The sequence below is a fragment of the Buteo buteo genome, chromosome 10 (genome assembly GCF_964188355.1).
Source record: "Buteo buteo chromosome 10, bButBut1.hap1.1, whole genome shotgun sequence".
NCBI lineage: Eukaryota > Metazoa > Chordata > Aves > Accipitriformes > Accipitridae > Buteo > Buteo buteo.
In genome coordinates, this window is record NC_134180.1 from 8,424,821 (window position 1) to 8,448,510 (window position 23,690).

General features: G+C 39.8%; 2 protein-coding genes across 6 annotated transcripts in view; one reads left to right on the top strand and one right to left on the bottom strand.

Annotated features, from left to right (window-relative positions):
* The first annotated feature begins 1 nt into the window (after position 1).
* METTL18 (methyltransferase 18, RPL3 N3(tau)-histidine) lies at positions 2-1,937 on the top strand. Of its 4 annotated transcripts, none has more exons than XM_075038471.1 (2): positions 2-243; positions 425-1,937. In XM_075038471.1, exon 2 carries the CDS (start codon positions 635-637, stop codon positions 1,682-1,684), a length of 1,050 nt encoding a protein of 349 aa, XP_074894572.1. In that variant the 5' UTR covers positions 2-243; positions 425-634; the 3' UTR covers positions 1,685-1,937. The 4 variants fall into 4 exon arrangements, with proteins under 4 accessions (XP_074894572.1, XP_074894571.1, XP_074894573.1 ...); XM_075038470.1 differs by having other exon boundaries at positions 2-55; XM_075038472.1 differs by having other exon boundaries at positions 5-65.
* A 4,185-nt stretch (positions 1,938-6,122) lies between these two features.
* LOC142035872 (14 kDa phosphohistidine phosphatase-like) overlaps positions 6,123-23,690 on the bottom strand; it is a 381,702-nt gene continuing 364,134 nt past the window's right edge. The window contains exons 2-4 of one of the 2 annotated variants that reach the window (XM_075038489.1): positions 9,504-9,669; positions 8,895-9,019; positions 6,123-6,457 (exon numbers count right to left, since the gene is read on the bottom strand). In XM_075038489.1, coding sequence (XP_074894590.1) covers positions 6,365-6,457; positions 8,895-9,019; positions 9,504-9,633 — 348 coding nt within the window. In that variant the 5' untranslated portion in view covers positions 9,634-9,669 and the 3' untranslated portion in view covers positions 6,123-6,364. Of the gene's footprint in view, positions 6,458-8,894; positions 9,020-9,503; positions 9,706-23,690 lie in introns of those variants that run through there. The other variant, XM_075038488.1, reaches the window with a different exon arrangement.

Here is a 23,690-nt window from a genome sequence, read left to right on the forward strand (position 1 = left end):
CGAAGCGGAAGGGGCAGGCGCTCCACGTGGGAGAAGCGGAGGGCGAGCGCGACCGGTAACCGGGGGTCGGTACGGGCACCGGGGAGGGTAAACCGGGACTGGATCCCCTTGCCCGGCCTGCGTGCTTCTAGCTGGGGCGCAGGGGAAGGGAAGCTGGGCCTTAACAGCCTCCGTGCCCGTTGTTTTTGCGTGTTTGAAAGGCGAGTTTTACCGGAATAAGTAGCTACCCTAATTTCCCTGCACGTACGTACATTACGTGAGAGATGTGGTCACTTCTAACACTCTCTTGTCGTGAATTTAAATGTTTAGAAGGTGGTTGGTGTTGTGTTTTTTTTAATGAGAACTAGGATGCTACAATTACACAGTTTGTTTGTGCTAATGTTTAGCAACTAATGATATGTAAAACTATTTACTCTATTTCCAGAAGCAATTCTTCCAGTTAATTGGCAAAACATCTGATATCCTACCTGCAAAACACTCTTCCCCGTAGCGATAACTACATAAAAACATCCTCTACAAAAAAAAAAAAAGAAAGAAGAAAAAAATAAATCTTTGTATCAGCATCACTCTTAGATGACTCTTACTGGCTGTAATAAATCAAGCTGACTTTTTTTTTTTACTATTATTCCTGAAAATGGCTTTTCGATTTAATTTTTGTATTGATGAAAATGAAAGCAATGAACCAGAGGCTCATGACAAGATGTGCTTTCCAAAATGCAAGCAGGACTCCATAGAAAAGAGCAAGCAAACCCCTGATACAGCAGCAGACCCCAGCCCGAGGCTGGGAACTGAGAAACACCAAGAGGAAATGCTGTCAAAGACAAAGTTGTGCTTTAAAGCTGCCAAAGAGCACAGCATACCCGAAGATCTTGACAAAGTATTGGAAAATAAAGTGATGGAAACAGTATCAGGCCTGTATTACATCAAGATGTCTGTAGTGGAAATGATGTGTTTGGATGGGGCTGACAGAGAAGGCATCGTGTCCAAAAGCGTTTCTTCTCACTCTGACCTCATCCCAGGAGTCTATGAGGGAGGACTGAAAATCTGGGAATGCACCTTTGATCTCATAGACTACTTTTCTGAGGCCAAAATACAGTTTACCAATAAGACTGTATTGGATCTTGGCTGCGGGGCTGGACTGCTGGGAATAGTTGCTTTAAGGGGTAAAGCTGAAAAAGTCCATTTTCAGGACTACAACAGCACAGTGATTGATGAAATAACCTTGCCTAATGTGGTGGCTAACTGTACAAACAAAGGCAGCAGGATGGGCAGTGGAGACAACAGAACAACTAGCAAGCCTCCTTCAAAGAGGCCTAGGAACACAGAGTGCTTACCTGATGTGCTCACCAAATGCAGGTTTTTCTCTGGGGAGTGGTCTGAAGTCAGCCGGCTCCTGTTAAGCAGCAACAAACCCTTTTCAAAGTACAATATAATTCTCACCTCTGAGACCATCTATAATCCTGACTACTATAGTGCTTTGCACGATACCCTTGCTCAGCTCTTGGATAAAAATGGCCGTGTGTATTTGGCAAGCAAAGCACATTATTTTGGGGTTGGCGGTGGTATCTACCTCTTCGAGAAATTAATTGAAGAGAGAAATGTGTTTAGGACCAGCATAGTTAAAACAATTGATAAAGGACTGCAGCGATGTATTATGGAAATGGCCTTTAAAGATTCCAGTTAAATTTAACCACTGGTCCTTCAAAAGATATCTTAAAACCACAATGTTTTAGTCCTTATATCTCTTTGCTTTTTTCCTCTGTTGATTTATTCTGGATGCTGATTACTGAAGTGTTTGACAAATTCTGATGTCTGACTAGAAGTGAAGGACTCTTCTGATTCTGGTTTTGCATAGAAATATAGAGTTCTGCTTAAACCAACATCTGTTTATGCCTATTGTCATTTATATGTAATTAAAAATTAAGCAAGTCACTGTCCCCAGTCCCCCTCTCACATTCTTTGGCAGTGCCAGAACTGTAGTGGCTGCTGAGTGCAGCCTGAACAAGATCATGTAGCATCCTAACATAGCACAAGAAGTGGTTCTCACTGGTTAGGCTCCCAACTTGAAGACAGTTTAACTGCAGCAACAGATTTCAGAATCGACTGCGTACCTGTGTGCTCTGCTGCTTTGCCACCAGAGGGCGATGCAATTTTATTTATCACTGGTGTTCAATTCTGCAAACAATCTTACAAATCTTTGTAACGTTTCCGTATGTAATTCACACATGACTTTTATTCAAGCCTTGGAAGTAGTGTACCAGAGAATATTTACTAGTGTGGTCTGTAAATTTTCACATTCAGATTTTGACATATCACTCCTAAGAAAATTTCAGCAAGTAACTGGAAATACCCATACTGTTTTTAGAAATTAGTAAAACTCATTTCTGCTTTAGAAGCTGAGTTGAAAGAAGAATCCTTAAAACAACCAACCAATAAACCTACAAATGCAATCCAGGAAACTGGAGGATGACAGAACTGAGCTTTAGGTGGTGACAAGTGGGAAAGAAGATGAACTGTGCTATTATAGCAGATTACTAACTAGAGTGCTGTACTGGGCTGGGGTTTGTTTTGGTTTTTTTTAAAAAGATTTGTCCAGAAATTAAACTGCTTATATGCTATGACCCACTTTCAAAACTTGCTGGGGGTACTACTGAACACACACCTCTTCAGTCTTTTCAGCAGTTTGGCAGGGCAGCAAACATTCAGAAAAGCCTGTGTCCAAGCACTCCTGTGTCCTAGGCTGAAGATAGTGATGTTGATTAAGAAATTACCTTACCAAAAATGCATACAAACCCAAAGAACTACAAAACCTGGTCCTGAGTGCTTGATATCACCAAGTGACAGAAAAAAAAGCCAGTGCATGTTCTGTCTTAACCAAAACTGGACAAAAAACTCTTAACAAGTACATCAAAGCTACTACTTATCATCACGCACTGCTTTACTGCAGCAGTAATTCATTGGGTGCCCTTACAGAAATAAAAACTTAGAGACAGTCAACCACTGCAGTAAACTAGATGCAAGGATACACAATGTAGAGGAGAAAAGGACAATAGTCTGAGGGGACGGAAAGAAACTACAGCAGTGACCTAAATAACTTTAATTATTGCGTTAAGATCCTGTCATTGAAGGCTATGAAAGTCAACTGCAAGATTCTCATTTTGACCATGTTGCTATTAAGAGAGAGTCATAGAGGATTTCCCGTACTTTACAGAAGAGCCTTAACAACTACTGTTGTTTCAAAAACAATTCTAAGTAGACTATTTTAAAGGGATGATTTGGAAACTACTGAAGTTGCTTTTGTATAGGAGAGAGAGAGAGAGGGAAAAGCAGTCAGTTGTGCCAAGGCTGTGATTGCACTTCTGCATCAGCCCTGAAACTTACTGATGATAGACAACTGCTAACTACAGATTGAAGAACAAAAGGAAGTTTTAGCTTCAGCAGATCAACAAAGTACTGTTAACAGTTCTTTTTTGTCAAAACTGGGAAGTTGGAAACAAAGTGACTACCGCTTGCCGTATTTCGAACCTCAGTCATAAGAGAAATCATGGCTTGCACGTAGTGACCGAATAGCTTGTTCTACACCTACTAGGTCTAGTGCCATTTTGGAGAACGGTACCCGAAGTAATAAGAAGTGTTGACCACTATGACAATGTTGTTCTTAACCATATTCAATCTCATGTACTTTTTGACAAATAAAGGCGGCACTTACAATCTTCAACCATAATGCTTCCTCTTGAAAGTATTCCACAATCAAACTTGCTATCTTGGGTTTAATATACTACTCCTTTGCTTACCATCCTCATTTTATTCTTGGATTGCTCAGAGATAGCTCTGTTTTCATGCAAATACAGAATCAGGTTTTTTAGGACTTTCAAGTGGAGACTGCTAGAGCCACAATCTCACAGTAACTGCACACCTGCAAAACAGGAAACCCCACACATTATAATTAAGCTCCTATTTCAGAATTACAGATGAGAATTAATAAAGGATGTTTTTCTTGGGTGAAATCGGCAAAACTAGCATTGGGACTTCCATAATTCCAGACGAGTTATATTCTGCTCTTAGAATTCAGCAGATACCTGCCGAGAGGAAGCAGAATTCAACACTTAGTTTTGTAGGCTGGCTGTTCTGTTGGTGTTTCAACATGAAATATCACTAGTTTCCCTAATCTACATTAAGGCTTTCTCTACTTGCCAAATCATCACCACCCTAGTGACTAGTTTCCTGTTTCTCTTCATGTTCTGGAATAAAAATCTTTCACTCACTTGTAATACTTGTACATATTACTTAACAGCTAGGGAAATTAGCATTTTCCAAAATTACATTGCACTAGAAAACAACATAACTGGGAGGACCCTCAAAGTATTTTTTTGATGACACAATAAATGCTTACCATCAGGCCCAATTTCTTGTCTGAAGAAACAAAGATAGAAGTCAGGTGGTAAATCTATCAGCTCATTCCAAATCATCACCCCTTTTCTCCCCTCGCCCCATCCCCTTGCTTTCTGAAACAGTCATCACAATAAGAAATCCGGTCTAAATTATGTCTTTCCCGTAAGTACTGTGGAGGGAAACATTAAAATCAGTTGTAAAACATCTCAGGAAATTAAATGAGAAAGCTTGTTTGTTTTAGCAGGAGCTATCCTTAACTGTTGACTTCCCTTTGAAGGCTATTTGCTAGTTTTGGGAAATGAGGTGATTAAAAAAATCAGTTTTGTATACTGGCACCAATTAAATGACATCCGTTACAGTTATTTTACTAAAGCTTAGGGGAAAAAACCCATGAGGAAAATCAAAGTGGGAAGCACCCAATTTGCAAATTATTGACCTGTATGCTATTCTTGGTTACTAGGTATGCAGGCACTTAATCACATTCTGAAATCAAAATCTTGTTAAAAAAAAAAATCAAACCTGCAATCAATGTTATCACGGCATTTGGAGTGGTGCAGCCAGATGACTATTGTACAAGAGCATACAGAGAAGCACAAACAGCAGATGCAAAAGCTCATAGAGGTGCTGGAGGGGAAAGTGCAGGCTGCACATAGAGGGAAGCAGGTGCCAACCAAGTGACTGGCAGCACCAGGTTCAAGAAATCCTGCTCCCAGGTGATTACTGGGATGGAGATACCTGGAACTCTTCTAATAAGGAATGGACTGAAAGATCTGAGGATGAGAAGAGGAAATCCTTCTCCACCCAGCCAATCAAAACAAAAATACAGAAGGGTGACATAAGATGCATAGTTACTGCCTTATTACACTAACAGCAGGATTTTTTGTGACAGAAACTGGACTAAAGCCTCTCAAATTTCATACTGTTTCTACTTTAAGAGTCACATGCACACTGAAAAGAAAAAGCCATCATATACCACCAGATACTGGTAGATAAGTGCAGTAGGAGCCACAGCACAGGGAAGAACCAGGATTTGTATACAAATAGCTCTTCAATACTGCAGGTCAACAATGTAAGCATAAGAACACAAGGTACTGCCTTGAAATCCACAACAGCATTCAAGGGAAGACTGGCAGGAAACAAAAGAGTGAAAATTGTAGCAAGTAACTTCACAACAAATGAAGGGCAGCATCCTGCCACAACAGGAGGAAGCAGGTGCTGTAAGTTAATTCAGACACTGCCTAGGTGTCCTGGGTCTGGCTGGGAGGTAGCTACCCATAAGATAATTATTGCTAAAGAAAAAGGAAAAAGCACCACTATACTCATGGGCAATAAAAGTAGTACAGGGGAATCAGACTGAAACAAGTATTGTCAGAATTTGACATTGCCATTAATCTGCTATAGGAAAGGATCTTACAGGGACACAAAAGATCTTGATCATTAATTGTGTGGAACACAAATACTGAATTTTCAAAACCATGGAGTAAATTGAAGACTTAAATCATTGGTGAAGAACTGTAACAGTCAATCCTCCCCTCCCCCCTGATTCTTATAAATGTGGATAAGTTGAAAAGCCTAAAGAGCAATAGAAAATAAAGAAAACAGATAACGCTGCTGTCAAAAGACCAGGGAACAGTTTTGGTCCTGTGGTGTTTAAGTTGATGGCAAAATCCTGATGTAGCCTACAATATATCAGTGAGTCAGGACTGGATGAAAACAAACTGGAGGTAAGATCATGTGGGAGCGTTTAATTAGATGGCACATCAAAAGGAGAGGAAAAAGGCTTAGAACTGCAGATTCTGCACAAAAAAAATAAGATAAATCTGGGGATTACTACCCATATTATAAATTACAGCAGAGTCCAGTTACTCCAGATTTATGGTAACATCCATAGAAGACATGCAATTTTATTTATCAGAGTACAGCTCACAGAGTTACCAGGTTTGAAATACTTGTTGTGTTCATAGGTAGCCATTTATTTCTTGTCATCTGACCATGTAATTTCATAATCTGTATACACTTTTTTCAGTAACTCTACAGTCACCGAATGATCTGCTTTTCCATAGCCCTGCAAGAAAGAACAAGTGCTTATTAGAGAAATATGTACAGAAAGGAAGTCCACAGAACCATTCAGTTCTTGACAACACAAATTACCCACTTACAATTTGATAATTTACATACAAATCAAATACAGGTTCTAAAAGAGTTATTCTTGCAGTGTTATATTTTATTTTTCTATTGTCCTCTCCAACTTCCCCAACCCAAGTTGTAGAAAAATGAGATGGGGTTAAGCAATCTCAAGTAATAGAGGGTGCATTTTTCACATGATTTCTCCAGCAGGAAGCTTGTTTTAAAAAGTTCAGCCACCATATTTATTGAATGTTCTTTTAAGCCACAGCAATTGCACTGACCCACTTTAACATATAAGCATAAAACCACCTGATTTGGCTCAGTGGAAGACAAGGGAGTAAGTCACCACATGTGTGAATATTTGAGCACTATTCTAGACACTAAAGAAATCACAAGTCTTCATGTTTTATTTATTTGCAATCTTGCCTGAGCTGGTAATGGCATAATTTTAAGTATCTGTCCTCTCCAGCCACTGCAACTCCAAACTAAGGCAAGGTCAGATAACCCACATGAATTTTAACCCTCATTTAAATCACTGATCACAGTGTTAGAAATTTAAGACAGTTGTGGTAGAAGGTGCCTTTCCATTATTGTCTTATATGACTGGAGTTATTATCTTGATTTATTTCAGAGCTACAAGTAAGTTTTTCCCTGTCAAAAAGCCTTTACTGCACAACAGTTTGATAAAAACCTGTGATTTACAGGTTACTTTTTTTCCAGTAATATTTCACATGAAACTTAACTTGGAAGACTGAAAAAAGAGCTCAAGATTGTTTGATAATAAACAAAACATGTACCTTTATTCATCACTGACTCTGCCCCAAAAGTAACAGCTTAAGTAAACCAGCATTTAAACTGCACAGGTTAAAATTATTGATGCATTATAAAATGCAAACTTTTAAAAAATACCAGAGAATATAGTTATGTCAGAAATACTGCACATTTATACTGTCAGTTGTAAAGCAACACACCTACAGATCCCTCTTGCCTTGGTAGTCACTTTGAAGACCCCATCCAGCTTTGCAATTAATAGCACAGCATCTTCTTCAAAAAAAGCCAATGGCTATTTCTCTGGTTTTCATAAAACACCGAGATAGTTCTGGTTTAGAGTGTGACAACAAATCTCCAGGTAAAGAGAAGCATTAAACCCATGTAATTAATATACTAACTTCTGACCTGCTACTGAGGTCTTCTGAACCTCTCTATCTGAGAGGAGCCCTCATGGTAATAAAACTCTGCTTTTACATGGTGCTCATCTGTAAGTGTCAAGGTACCAAAAGCAGAGAAATAAGGTATTTTCCATAGACATTGTATTACAAAGCAAGAGTTGACCACTGCCTCTAACACTAAATTAGCAGCTGAATTTATATACAGGTATCAAGCCTCATCTAAAAATGCAGCTATGAGGACCTACAATCACAAGAATTTAGTAGAATAAGCATTATACACTGCCTTTCCACCCCATACAAATCCTAAAGAGTTCTTTTTTTTTTTCTTGTGATTCCAGGTGGCAAGAGTCATCTTGGAACAAAAGTAGTACTAACATTTAAAAACTCTTAACACATTCAAGGCCCAACCTTCACTGCCTATCTAAGGTAAGCAGATTTGAAGTAATGATCACTTTCTATAAAAAATTAAATTAACTTAATAGAACTATTTTCTTCTTGTCTACGTTAGAAGCCTAGTATCTTTACTCACAGTAGTACTACAGAAGTAGCTACGCTTCCTCACAGAGCAACACCAGAAACACACTATAGCATGTTCCCTAAATTCAAGAAATCATTACCACTTATTGAGTCTTTCATAAAGAATCTGAACCTACACAGAACAGTGACAGGTAACAAAAATTCTCTAGTTTCCGTATTCTTGGAAGTTACTTTTCTTCCCACAAAATGCATTTATGTGAAACTACATATTCACCTACTAAAAATTCACCACACCTAAACTGGGTCTACTCTTCTCACCCAACACATACACTGAACAACATTCACAATTTAGCTGGTCACTGCCAACCAACATTTTTATTGGCAAATAAAGATCACACAATAGCTGGATCAAGACCCTGTGGCTACAAATGGGCTATCCCTGCTCTAGCAGTAAGATTAAAAGAGTCTAAGTCAAGAGATGCTAACTTCCATTTTTAGTCAGGATCGTAACTTAATGTTGGTATTACTCAGCATTAAGTTATCTATTATTTTTGCTTTGGTGTCCTGCCTTTAAAACTAGTGTTTTTCTAATCTATCTCACAAATGAGCCCAGCAAGTTTTCCAGTTAATGTTTACACTGTGATTCAAATTGCCATAAGCCACCATACTATAAAAATCCCAGAACATCAATGACAAAAGGATCTGAAGAAATACAAGAGATGCACTTACTGTAGAAAGCCCAAATACCCTAATTTTCTTGTCTTTGCTATTATGATCAATTTTCCCTCCTCCAAGGCACTTGCACTCATATCCCAGCTTTTCCATCTCAGGATTTACTTTTTCAAATATATGATCTGCACAAGGAGAACAGTTAGAGCCATTAGAATACGCACTAGGCACCAAATACTCTAGAACTCTTCTTTTTGGCTACTTTCTGCTCGTTTTCCTCCAGTTCCCTTCTTTCATCTACAAAGGAGGGAGGTATCTCTTGACAGACATAGAAATTACGTAGCTGTAATTAAGGTTGTCTATTTCAGTTTTTTTACTTAAGTTAACACATCACATTCTCCTAAATGAGGTTTATCAGGTTTGGAAGTGACATCTGACAGAAATATTGACCCACTTTTCATATTCGCATGAGGCACCTACTAAGGCGGGGGAGAGGGAAAGGTGGTGGGAGGGGGTTTCTGAGCTATGCCCACTGACACCAGGGACTCCCCCCTCCGCCTCAGATTCGCTTGGGAACGGTCGGCCACGGCCCACACCTCAGGGACGCTGCCGGGGGAGTGGGCCCGCTAACGGTCGCTTCCCCAGCCCCCGCCCCGGCCCGTCACCCACTGTGGAACTCGGCCGCCTTGGTGCCGCGGACGATATCCCGCCGCTCCTCGCCGCCCGGGCGCTGCAGGCGCACCAAGATGTACTTGAACGTGCCCTCGGGGTCGATCTCTACGTCCCGCACCGCCGCCATGGCGGTACCGCCAGCCCGTGAGGTGACCGCGACGCGCCGCCGCCACCCCCCGCTCCCCCCGCCGTCCTCCGCGGTTGGCGGGAAGGCGGCGCTCGCGCCCGGGGGCGGGGCAGCCGCTGCCGCCCGGCGGGCTCGTCGTGAGGCGAGCGGCTTCCCGGCCCGGTTTCTCCTCACAGGCTGCGAGAGGGCGGACGGTGACAGGCCTGTGGTTACCCCTTCGAGTTGCCGGTCGAGGCCTTAGGGGTGCCCTCGTCCCTGCGCCCCTTCCTTAGCTGCCGTGCCTCCTCTTCCCCGGCTCCCAGAGCGGGGGCCTTGCGGTGGGCAGCCGCCGTCACGGGTCCGTTGCAGGGCAAGGCGTTTATACCGGGGGTGGGGGGGGAGAGGGTCATAGACAGGGAGAGCTTAACACCCTGAGAATCTGTAGGTTACTCTTAACATCTATAAAATAAGAGATCCAAGTTTACCTCTTGTTCCCCTTATTTTATGGGTTCCACTTGATGAGTTAGGCAAGCTCCACACAGATCCATCATGAAGTCACAGATGTCTAGCATGAACAAGATACACCAGCTTATTGAAAATTGAGTCTATAGTATTTACTGGAAGAAAAAGAATTGTTACCTTGTAGTGTTGAAGTAAGAGCATGGTCTTGTATCACGTGCTTACTTCAAAAAGAGGGAATATTCACATTTTAGACAAAGATTTTTTTTAAAGTTCCAGAACATTTCCACAAAGGAGTTGCAACATAGCCACGTCTTTTAAGTGTTATATTGTAGGTCACTTTTAACTGAGCTGTTCTATTAATATGTACCAATAGTAAATCATTGTCGATATGAATTTCTCCAGCTCTGATATAAAAACAGTGCTTGAATACAGACAATGTACTATATAAACTAAGATGTAATGCATGAAAAAATCAGTAAAATAGAAGAGTATGTATCATCTAAATACAGCATTTAAAGATTTTTAACAAGATAAATGTAATATTTTAATTAAAATTTGTTTTGTGATTTATTGCATCATAATTAAAGTTATTTACTAAACTACTTTATTAGCTGTTCTAAATCTTAATAAAAATTTCTAATATTTCATTATTTCAGATACTGTTGTCAGTTACCTTTTTGGGCACAGAGTAGTACTATCACTGTGAAGAAACCAATCAGAGCCCCACTAAGGTAAGCCAAATTCCTGCTAACTGCATCTTAGGAGATGAAGAGGTGAGAAGGGCTTTAAGTAGAAACCAAGCCTACCGTCTCAACTGTTCTGGATTTGCCAAGGCAGGCAGGGAAAGTGATAAAATCTGTGTCTGGATAAGGTGCCCTTTAGGATTATAAGGCTGAGAGAGTGCTGTGGAGTTCAGGTGGTTGCTGAAGCTTACTTTGTTCAGCTCAGTAGTAAAGGCCTGTAGGATTACTGTAGTGTTAGTTCTTTTAAGTTTCTTTCAAGCAGTCTAGAATGTCCATTATTGTTTTGATACTTTTTATATATATAGCCTTTTCTTTGATTATTTTGTCTACTAATCTAGCCTAGTATCTGATGCTCTTATTTATTTCTTCTTGAAGCTTTAGCATTAAGAAGGTTTTATGGAGCTTGCTTGTTTGAATGAACCTTGCCTTTTAATTTTTAACTGGTATAGGATACTTCATTCCCTTGAGTATAGAAACCTGTTACGTGGCCACAGCCCTGGAAAACTTTATTGCCCCATTTCAGTTCTGATGCACAGAAGGAGCTAGCAACAAACAATTGTAACACTGATGAGTAAGGGCAAGGATGGCAAAGGAAATACAGCATGCCTCAGACAGAAGCTAAACTTTAAAGGAATTTGTCCTCAACAAGGAGAGCAGGTGCCTGGCTTGACCTGACATGAGTTTGATCAGGTAAGTATGTGACTTAGTAATAGGCAAAGTGGAACTTTGTCGTCTTCTCCTTGATGCTTTTGTCTTCCTAAGCACCCCCTTTATCCAAAAGTAGTTTCCTATGCCATGCTGAGGTATAGGAGCTTCCTGTTGGCTTTTAGGCTGAAGACAGAAATCCCCTGCTGTTGGCGGCAATTGTTAGTGCGTCACTTTGTGGGCCTCAGGGGTACAAAGAGGATGGCATGTGGCACCAAGGGTCTCGGACCAGAGACAGCCTGCCTCCAATTATACTGCATGTAGGAACTTTCCTTTTGTAATAGGATTACTCATATCTAACTGTGGCAGTGTTTGGCATTATTTTCTGAAAAATTAAGGGGTTTTTTTTGTTGATTTGGCCAAGTTACATCTTGTCTCTTCACAGTGATGATCTAAAAACCACTGTTCTGAGGAAAAGTATTATAAATATCTCAAATTAGGTAACAGTGAACCAATGTGATGAAAGTTAAGATAGGCTAGTAGATATATTTCTTGAGTACTTGTAGCCAGACCATAAGGGTAAGTATTGCCAGCATTTATTCTTCTTCTGTGTTACATATGGGGCTTGTTTTCTGTTAGGGTTTGCAGGCTTTGCACTGGACCCAAATGACTATAAAGTTGCACTGTTGTTGTTTATGCCCTTCCTATCATCAGATTGTTTTCATCCACATGGCCTTGTAAAATGCACCTATCCCTATATTGGCTTGGGTTGTGTCAATATTGCAATGTATGTTGGAGTGGATTGAACTGTTGGTGTAACAGAACGTGTGGTTAGGCTGAATCTGGGATACCTAACCAAGTTACTGGTGAGCTAGTGCATCTGAACTTGGTCAAACTTCTCTACATATTCCAGCAATCAGAGAGATTAAAAAGAAGCAACAAAAACTGTGGTTCATGTGACATGGTGTGATAGCTGGGTATAACTATTGTAGCTACCCTGGTTCATTTTCATAAAGGTATGAGATGTCCCAGTATCTGTAACATTTTTACCTTCCTGAGTGTCTTGAAAGGAATGAAGCAGATAATAGCCTTGTGTTCTCTATTGCATCCCTTACAAGAGGGTCCTGTGAATACGCTTTTTCTGTTTAAAAACTGTTGAAAGTGTTAATAAAAGTCAACTCAATTTGAGATCATGATAGAGATATCAGTATTGCTATATTCATACAGGTTTGATGAAAATATGTGGAGAACAGAGACACTGTGCATGTTTGTGCTGAGGGAATGGGTTCCTGTGTATCAAGTGAAATATTTGGGTGATGGAAACTGCTGATAGGGGATAAATACATTCTTGTTGTCACATTTAACTGCATTTCAACTGGGCTTTGTGGTAGCATTAAGGCTCTGGTGTTTGTATCTTTTTACAGTAACTTTCCAGAAACATTTTTCTTCCCTATTACGTGCCCCCATCCCCCAAGAAAAATTGCCCTGTTCAGGAAGTGTGTATGGATACTGAGCATTCTTTTTGAATCTTTTTCCCAGAGTTTCATATTTTTTTGGCTACTGAGGTGGACAAACGGTCTTCAAATAACCTTCAAATCCACTTGTGAGTGCAGTGCCCTTAAAAATTAGCTCTGGAGTGATTACTAGATGTAAGCAGTAGCTTGACACAACAAAATACAGTTACTTTATCTTAAGTCTTTATATCCTCTAGCCTTATACCACTCAGTAGCTCAAACTACACTTCAGATTAGGGTTTTCATCTGAAAAAAAAAAGGAAACTGTCGCTTTAAGTACATGGATCATTACATAAGTATGTTAATGCTAGTTTTTCACCAAATACGGATTTTGAATATAGTTTAAGGAATCCAGTTATGTGCTAGTATCAAACCTAATAGCAGAAGAATGTGTTAAAGGCATGCTAAAAAAAATTAAAAATTATCAAATCAGTAGCTAAATGTGTTATGAGCAAAGCATAGGTGAATAATATAAATGCAGTTGCATTTTCTTCCTATGTATTGGCAGTCCAGCTAAAGCATACATAGAATATCTGCAATAAAACAGATACAATACTGTAGTTATGTCAAGTGATAGGTCCCTAGGAGTTCCTGAGGCATAGGTGCTAGCAGAGCAAGGTGGGTGTTGTGTCTTATTTGGGATTTCCAGAGTGGTTCTGCCCAGTTATCCCTCTCTTATGTTTGACCTGTCTCTTTCCCTTCTTGCTGTGAGTATACCTGAGATGGCTGTTGTAGGGCTCCGTCTGCTTATTGGATTCTTAAAACCGTTGCCATAAAAGCAGAAAGGTTAAGTCTCTTACTAGTCTTCCCTTTAAATATCACTGAAAAAGCTGTGCATGTATAAAGCAGGGCAAATCACTGGAAGTTCCCAAAATGTGATTGGACAGGCTGCTAGATAATCTCATCTAGGCTTCCATTCCCATGATAGGTTGGACCAAGTGATCTTTTGAGGTCCCTTCCAACATGGGCTATTCTGTGAAATTCAAGTGCTAAGATTACTGAAAAAGCAGTGAAAAACACTTTTGGGTTTTTTTATTTTTTACTTTAGGTGTATGTGCTTATGAATGTGTAAATGGACTTCCCACTTAAATGTTTTCATGCATGCAAAGATTAGATCTTCACAAAAGAGAATCCTTGTTGATTGAAGTTCCATAGCTTCTTCCCCCATTTCTCCAGATCAATTCTGTGGGGTCAGTAACAGTATTTTTCAATCAATCAGACTTGAGTCATGAAACTACTTTTAAAATTCAGGCAACGCACTACATACAGCATTTCAGCTCCTCTTCTGGGCTAGATGTCAGGAGTCCAGCTTTGAGACTACATTATGTTTTGACTCGCACTGCAACATTCAGATAGGTTGAGTATCTGAGATTGACTCCTTTCCCCTGCATTATGTTCTGTGGTTTACAGCCTTCAGCTGAAGTCACTAAGTGGAAAAATTTAATACACAGGAACTGATAGTTACGAAGAAAACACACTGGTTTCCCTTTCCAAGTAACTTGGTGACAGAAAGGATCCCTGAAAAAGCCTGGGTTGAAAGCCCAAATGGGTTAGCCCTTGTGCATGGCTCATGAGATTTTCTGATCTGTGGTTAAAAGCTAATTTGGCCTTAAGTAGAATTTTTGAGAAATTGTTATTGACTAATGACAACTGTCACTTTTTTAATCAATTTGGATTGAAATGAGGGATGGGGGAAAGAAGGTGAGGCTGTACTGCTGCTGTATGTGGGGATATCAAAGCCAGTTGTAGTTGAACAAGTTCAGGTAGCAGAAGTCATCTGGCTGCAGAAACACGCAGTTCAGATCCAACTGGCTTATCCTGCCAAAACCCTGCATCAATTTATTGTGCAGGTCTCAGACCTGCTATTTCTAGCTTGCTTTCAGTGCCCAGAGTACACTAGTTAACTTGCATGACATCTTAAAAGGAAGAAACTGGACTGCAGTTCAAGATCAAGTGTAACATTTCCTTTGAGAATAGGCAAAAAACCTGTGAGCCAGGAGTATCTTAATGTCAAAACATCCTCATATTTATTTTGCTATTTAGCCTCTGAACAGCAAGCGACTAGAAAAGGAATATTAGTATTATGCGAATGTGTTAAATATACATTGTGCTGCAGTGAAGCTCATCACTGGATTCTCTCAAACCATTAGGCCAATCCGGGTTATCAGAGTCAGGAAAACGGAAACAATCGGTTTGAAGTCCAGCTGCATGAATTTTTCCTTTTATTGAGCTCTCTGACAGCAGAGCACAACATGTAAGGATATGTTTGGCCCGTTGTTGTATTACAGGAAAATATTAAGAAAAGAATTTTGAAGTAGGTAATTTCCATCATGTGTTAACTCTCACACAAGAGAGAAAATAAAATGAGGGTTAATTTTCAGCTGTACTTGCAAATGTTTTTTTTATCCCAGAGTGAGAGTACACCCTTGAGCTGAGCAGAACAATGCCTAAAACCCTGGTGCAAATGAAATACACTGTTGTAGATTATGACTATCATGGACATCAAAGATCACAGGTCTGCTTTTCTGCTTGGCCCACTCATTTTAATAGGCTTTGGATGGAGATTTTTTTCTTCAACAGCTGTTGATTAGCAGCTCCTCAGATTAGCAAAGAAGCCAGAACAAATGCAGGATAATAACATTATCTCTCTTGGTATTAACCTCGTTTGGATCTGTGTATGTATAGTCAGTTCAGAAGCCAGAGGCTTTGTTTGTGCACTGAAGGTTAAGAATCCAAGCCAACCTCCAGCATGCAGGAGTGTAAAGGACCTCCGCTAGGTCCTTTATACCTTGCTTTCATGAATAAAGCTCTCACATGATCCCTTTCAGAAACTGACCAAGATCTGCATGAAAACAAAGGGGTTTGTCCTGCTACTCATAGAAGGCAATTTTATAACCTCATTGCTCTGCTGGCTAGAAACTCCCTCCTAATTTCCAGTCTACATTTACTCACAGATAGTTTGTATCCATTTGGGTTTTTGTACCAACTTTATCCCTTTATATACAGAAAACTTCTGATCACCTTCTTTACTTTCCTGATACTTACAAAGAGCCCATCACATGCTTTCTAAGCCTTCCTACCTGCTGCTTCTTCCCCAGACTTAAACACAAATTTCTAATAGCCACCTGGAAAGGTATTCCTTTAGAGGGCACTTCATAAAATATTTCTACTCTTTGAGCACTCTAGAGTTTCCTACCAGGAGGTGTCATTCTCCTAACTCTCCTTCTGAATGACCTGTCTGTCACAGGATTGCTAGTCTTTGAACTACTGAACACATGCTTCCCCCCCTAGAATCCCCTTGGTCAGTGAAACCAGTCTGCTAGGTTTGTTTTCAGGGCTCTGCTGTCCTTTGGTTGTCCCTCCCTGCCCTTAGTGTCCATGCCTTACAGCATATGTCCGGGGCATGAGGAAAGCATTGTGTGCAGGTGATGATTCCAGAGACCCAGCTGTTACTTTGTGGCCTGTAGAGATGAACAGTGCGAGTTGTTTAATTGATCAGAGTTCATTTATGTGGGATATATGACATCCTGAATATAAGGGCCTTTTAGCTGCAGCTGCTTTTCTTCAAGGTAAACTCATGCATTTGCATTCATGGAGCCAGAGATATAAAGGTATTTTGAATGGTGGTTTTAGGGCTGGAGGTACCCAGCGGGGAAACGGTGTCCGTCCTTAGTCACGGTGTTGGGATTGCAGTTCCTTAGGAAAAACTCAGGATGAAGAAGAAAAGATGAATGGAGAATGTAATTGTATGAAGTCTTACTTGCAGAATTCTGGATATAGATTGAAGGAAAAAGGTAGATTATTTTTATTTCTTGTGGTGAACTACTAATATTCGTGTCTGTGGCCTGGTTTAGCTATAGCAATAATTCTGCTCTGGGAGAAGGGACATCACATCCAGAGCAAAAGAACAAAGAACTGCTTTCCCAAATGCTGGCATTCAGTTAGTGCCAAGGCCAGGGAGTAGTGTTTGGTATACATAGGAATGTATTCTTGTTACTCCACATTAGTTAATTACATACCCTAGTAAGTGAGGGAAGTGCCTTTAAAAGGGCATGTACACTGTTTATTTCAGAGGAAGAAAATTGAATCCTGCCTTAGAGGATAGAAGCAAACCCATAGAACTGGTGGTTTTACTTTTATTTTGTATTTTCAGAAGCTAATGGCACAACCCGAGTAAGAGATGAAAAATCATAATACTGTCAGTTTTATTCCAAATTCTTTTCCCATTACTTTAAGCATCTAAGCAAATGTATTTGCTCGTTTTAGTGAAGAGAGAGAATGGATCTCCTTTGACTTAACCTTTAGATAAACTACTTCTGTCTTTGACTCTAGAGGGTATAGAGCAACTGCAGTCCTAATTTACTTACCTTCAGGTAGGCATAAATCTGGATCTTTCATTCTGTTTTGACAGTAGGGTAGCTTCTCCTTTGTAGTTTATGTACCCAGTCTAACATTGTGGGGATTTTGTTGCTTAGAAGAAGTACAAATAAACTGGACTCTTAACTGCTTCAAATAAGAACGTTGCACGCAGGCCTAGTATTATTTTATAGATGATAAATGAGAATCCTTTCGCTTCCTGCTGATCCAATACCTATTATAAAAGTAATCTTAGCTGATTATTAATTCTGTGGCCTAAATAACCAGACTCTGCTACTGGTTACAATCATGTGTGACTACAAAAGATGAGTAAATGCCTGTTGACAAATAAGAGGAAAAAACCCAACTAATATGCACCAGGAAGGATGTAGGGTTCAGTTATAGGGAACTTAGTTATTGGGCCTAAAAGTAGCTCATGGTCACAAGAGCGTTCCAGACACCTTTAGAAGGCCTTGAACAGAATAAACAAGAAGATAGAAGAAGAAAGATCCCAATTAGAAAAACACAGGTGCACATTCCACGATAAAGGGAACTTGGCACAAACAACCTCAATTCAGGGGCTTATCTCGACCAATTGGACTAAGACAAGTCTTGCATGCTCTAATTAATACAGCCAATAATGTCCTGTGTTTATGCACGTGTACAGAGTGGGTATAACTAACTTTCTTACATTTGTGCGCGTGGACAGTACCAATGTAACCAATCACTGTTTATGCTTGTGCGCGTGGACACCAAATGCTTGCATGCAGCAACCAATCAGAGTTTCTAAACAACTTAGAATTGTATAAAAATGATCAGCTAAGCTCAATAAATGGGCAACTTTAATCATCATATTGGTGGTCTATCGTCCGGGCCCCGCGGAAATAAACCCTAAACCCTACAGAAGGATAAATACAGAATCAATTATTTAGGTTGGAAAAGAGCCTTAAGATCATAAAGTCCATCTATAAACCTAACACTGCCAAGTCCACCACTAAACGATGTCCCTAAACACCTAAATATCCCCAGAGATGGTGACTCAACTACTTCCCTGGGCAGCCTGTTCCAGTGCTTGACAACCCTTTTGGTGAAGGGTTGTCAAGGGGCTGTGTGGTGTGGGGTACATGCTCTATATTTGAGAAAAATGACTTTGTGGATTCCTTTTTAGGCTCAAATATGAAAGTGCAGCAATTTCAGAGTAGGTGACAGACTCACCCTTCCTAATGAGTCAAGAAATCTAGAAGTTGTGGAAGAGCAAAATTTTCACTGGGAAGTTAAAGTATTACAGTATTGCTTTCGGGCCCAGGAAATAAGGAGAGTCCTAATGACCTTGACACCAGTTAACTGGACTTTAAAAAGCCTTGTGGTGCTGGTTTTTTGCCTGGGAAATGATAAAATTGAACAATTTAACACCACTGCTTTCAATGTCAGTGATGAATTTCTTTGGTTTTGAAACAACTACTATATGTGTCAATTGAAGTTTCCTCCACTGATGAACTTATGTTAAACATACCTTTCCTAAAAAGCAATCACTTATCCAGCTGATAAAAGTAAACTTCTTTCTTGCAGTAATTCATGGATGGTATGGTCGTGGCAAACTTGTGTTGGAGTGGCTAGAGTGCTCCTGAAGGAGTACTCAGTTCAAGAACTGATGTTCTCTCGTGGTCTACTGACTGAGAAAAGTCATGAGTAGTATGAATGATATGCTTTTGCTGGGTGTTCCTGGGTCAGGTTTTACTTCTCAGTGCTGTGCAATTGTTCCTTGTACTTTGGTCTTCTGCTTTGAAGATTTCAAATACCAAGTGATAAGATCTCGTTCCACAGAATGCCAGTAGCTTTGGTGATGGACCTTTCTGCTGCTTGGTTTTATAAATGGCATCAGACAGTGATGACAGTCTCTGGGGCTTGGCTTTAAATAGAGGTCAGTATCACCCAAAGCACCTTTAAGGTACACGATCCAAAACTTCTAGAGCCTTCAAAAATGTGTCTCTCTATGCTCTGCTGCAGATAACACTTGAAGAGTTTCTTTACTGCTTGTTTCCCACTAAAAAAAATAAGGACTAAAATATCTGTATCGGCCTTCTCTGAAGCTTGCTTAGCAGACATTTCTTCCTAGAACAGTACAGCACCTGGAATGGGCAATTTGGGCTTAAAGCTTATGGAGAAACCTGAGAAATTACAATATTGAAGTTATAGGATGCTGTATTTAATGATTAAAAACCTGTTGTTGAACATTGCTTTTGTTATGGACTCAAACACATTAAATACTGTGTCCAGGTATAAAAGTTATTTACCTGAAACTCACTTAAGCACTAAAAAGAACAGACATGAAGCTTGGAGTTCATAAACTAATGGTGAGATGTATTAGAAGGACGAGAAACTACTGCCCTCTTCATCCTTTTTTGTAGTCTCTCCCTCATAATACTGCAAATGGAGAATGGAAGGTCATGTCAGCACTCCAGTGCTACTGATAGTTCACATGCTATCTGATAGGTCAAAACAGTGTTCTCTGGGAAAAGAGCTAGGCAGAAGCTATGCAAAGAATTTGCAAAACAAAAAACATTTCTCATGATGATCACTTTTACAGAACCAACCACCTACTTAATCTCCTAATCCTAAAACTTCCTCTCGCTTCTCTCATTTGCCAAAAGCCGTAATTGTTCTCTTCCTCAGCCAGCATCCCCATCAGTGTCATATCTGTGACATCTCACCTGCTGAGAGTATGGGACTGTCATGGTTTAACCCCAGATAGCAACTAAGCACCACACAGCTGCTCACTCACTTCCCCCCCCACCCACTGGATGGGGGAGAAAATCGGGAAAAGAAGTAAAACTTGTGGGTTGAGATAAGAATGGTTTAATAGGACAGAAAAGAAGAAACTAGTAATGATAATGATAACACTAATAAAATGACAACAGTAATAATAAAAGGATTGGAATGTACCAATGATGCGCAGTGCAATTGCTCACCACCCGCTGATCGATGCCCAGTTAGTCCCTGAGCGGTGATCCCCCCACCCCACTGCCCCCAGTTTCTATACTAGATGTGACGTCATGTGGTATGGAATACCCCGTTGGCCAGTTTGGGTCAGCTGCCCTGGCTGTGTCCCCTCCCAACTTCTTGTGCCCCTCCAGCTTTCTTGCTGGCTGGGCATCAGAAGCTGAAAAATCCTTGACTTTAGACTAAACATTACTTAGCAGCAACTGAAAACATCAGTGTGTTATCAACATTCTTCTCATACTGAACTCAAAACATAGCACTGTACCAGCTACTAGGAAGACAATTAACTCTATCCCAGCTGAAACCAGGATAGGGTCTATGGAACAGACCTGGGCAGTAAAATCAACAGTGCTGGGTCTATGCATGGGTTATATAGTTATTCTTTCTTACACATGCATGAAGGGTGGCAAGGCTCCAAGAGCTTCTCTGCCATGATTTCCAACAGTAGAATTAGAAATAATCAAGTTCTGCATGGGATCGGTTTCACCTGCAACTGCAGGCAGCCAAGTATGCACAATCTTAAGACCAGCCTGCTTTTATCTTAACTGAAGGTGTGACTTGTTTCTTCTGCTCCTTTGTTCTGTTTCATGTTTCAATGCACTGCATCATATCTTGCCAGTGCAAGTAATCCCTGGCCTCAGTTAGATTCTTGAATGTGTATTTTTGCCTGTTTGGAGGAAATTGAGCAGTGTGAGTCACATCAGAGAGTTCCCGAAATAAGAAGTGGAGATAAGATTTTCTGGCTCCTGTGGTTTCACTCCAGACAGAGAGGAGACTGTCTTAGGCAGCCTGAGAAATTCCAGCTTCTTGTAGTAGTTGTATTGCCTACCTTATTCGTACTTAATGAGACACAGAGGCTGAGGGATGAGTATGTTTTTGGAAATTATCTTTTCTTCCCATCTAGACCTTGGGGAAAACTTGTGCCTTAGACCTTTTGTGTCTGAATTTTTAAAGAATTAGTGTTTCAAGCTTGTCTCCAAACAGGAAACACCTTCACTACTGGCACCAGAACTTTTCCTCTTAAGGCTGGCTAAAGCTCTTACTCTTCTTCTACTGAGTGTTACTGTGGGTGAAGCTGGAGTTTTTTCCATTACTTCAGAATTTCAAGTAGTTTTACAGCTCTTTTCCATGGGATAAATGTCTGTTGTACAAACTATTTTGACATAAATACTTACAAAGTGTTATAATTTAAGAATGACAACTATAGCTCCTAGAACTGGATTACTCAGAGGTACTTAATTATCTTTTTTTGCCTGTTGCCATAAAAGCATCATTAAAATATTTAAAAAGAAAGAGTTAGAAATATGTAAATGCAGATGCAATCTTATAATGTGGGCAAAGAACCATTCTTTAAAAAAGACATGGAAGAGGAATCTCTGTCTCCTTCTATGTGTACATACGTACATGTGTATCTTCTGGTCACCTGAGATCCCACCATATCCTGTATTTGTTTTATTTTGGGGATTTCAGCAAGTTCAACAGAGGATTTTAGATAATCTAAAATTATTTCCCACTGCATCCCACTGTCATAAGCTACTGATAAAGATATTGACAAATGTTTCTCAAACCAAGACTTAAAAATCTCCAACAGAAAGCTAGACTCTACAAAACTTCTGTTCTAGTGTTTCATGGCCTCCTTATTTAGAAAAATTTCCTTTAAAACTTTGTCATTATAAATCAATCCAACCACTACTTGTTATGCACCAAGTGGACATAAAGAATTGTTGATCACATGCCCCCTAAGTACTCTAAAATACCTTTTAAGTTTTAGAAGATTGTATAGATTCCTTTCCTCTATCATGCTTTTCTACAGTTGGGTGGGAATAAAACAGTTAAATGCCTTGGGTGTTTGCACATAAGCCATATTTTCTGAGCATGTGTTACTTGAACTGTGGTCTGTGGAGAGCTGATAGTTCGGAAGATTCAATCACTTACAAGTCAGACAAGCATTTATACATGTTTTCAGGGAAGCAAACAAAATGAGGGTGTTCATAAGAAATTAGTAAATCTTAAAATTTTTTTTGGTTTTGTTAAGAAAATAGTGCAGGGTTTCAAGATTGTAAGAGATGGTCCTAGTATCTTTTCCAAAAGAGAATAAAACTTTGATCTTGTTCTAAATAATGTATTGACTGTGTTGCTCAGGATTTGATTGTATTTTGTCTGCCTGTAGCTTTCTAAAATTGCAGTACTTAAGATTAGGTGCAGTACACCAGATGAGATTTGGCAATGGCAGATTGGATGGAATAATTTTAAATTTTGTCTTAACTAAAACATTCCTTTTAATACATATCAGATCAGCATTTCCTACTTGTAAAAGTGACAACAAATCAATAACGCATATTGAATTGTGATCTGCTATAACTCGTAGTTCCTTTTCTACAATTCTCCTGCCTAGCCAGCAGTTCCCCAGTTTGTTGCTATGTTGTTGTATTTTGGTTTTGTGTGGTTTTTTGTTTGGTTTTTTTGTTGTTGTTGTTGGGGTTTTTTTGTTTTGTTTTGGTTTTTTAGATTAAGACCATTGTTGATTTGTCCTCATTTCTTTTGGATTACATCTCTAATTTATCCAAATCTTTGAGTCCTTTGGAACTCCTGCAATTCCTCAAAGCCTGGTATCATCTGCAAATTTTCTAAGCATGTTAGATGATAATTTGCCATCCAACTTTAATTAGCTCAAGTTAGTTCAAGATAAGCCCTTGCAGGGCTCATTTGTATAGTCCTCTCAGACTGACAGTGATCTTTGAAAAACTGCCCTTTGAGTACTGGTTACATCTCTTGCATGCTCATTTTATGGTGATTTCAGCTAAGCACTATTTCACTTGTTTGCTTACAAGAATGTCTCATGGGACAGCATTAGAAGTCTTAATTATAGCAAACTACAGCACACTATTGTTTCTTTGTTACTCACTCAGCCTTGAAGTACAAACTAGATTGATCTGCCAAGAATAAATCAATCATATCAATGTCAGCTGTTCTTGACCGCTTAGTAGCCCTCTGCTGATTTTTCAACTGTTTTCTTTCAGAATTTTTTTGGTATGGTTCTATTATCTTTTCTAGGTGTTCATATGGAAGGCCTGGCTTCTAATGACCTTGATCTTCCTTTCCTAGGTACAGAGAGGCAATATTTGCTTTCTGTCAGCCCTCTGGCACCTGTCCCCATACTCTCAAAGGTAATTACTGAGGGTTTGGATCCTTAAACAGTAACTTGATTGGCTGTAACTAACCTAAATAGTCTTCACTCCAGTCTTTCCTTACTCTGACCTGTTCTCTTTTCCCAATGCATTGCAGTGAGTATCTGTTAACTTTTCTCTGTATAGAAAGAAATGACATTTGACATGTCCTCTGTCAATTGCTGTCCTCC

Bases quoted from the DNA above. Each gene is read 5' to 3' on its own strand.
- METTL18 (XM_075038471.1), top strand. From the start codon at position 635: ATGGCTTTTCGATTTAATTTTTGTATTGATGAAAATGAAAGCAATGAA.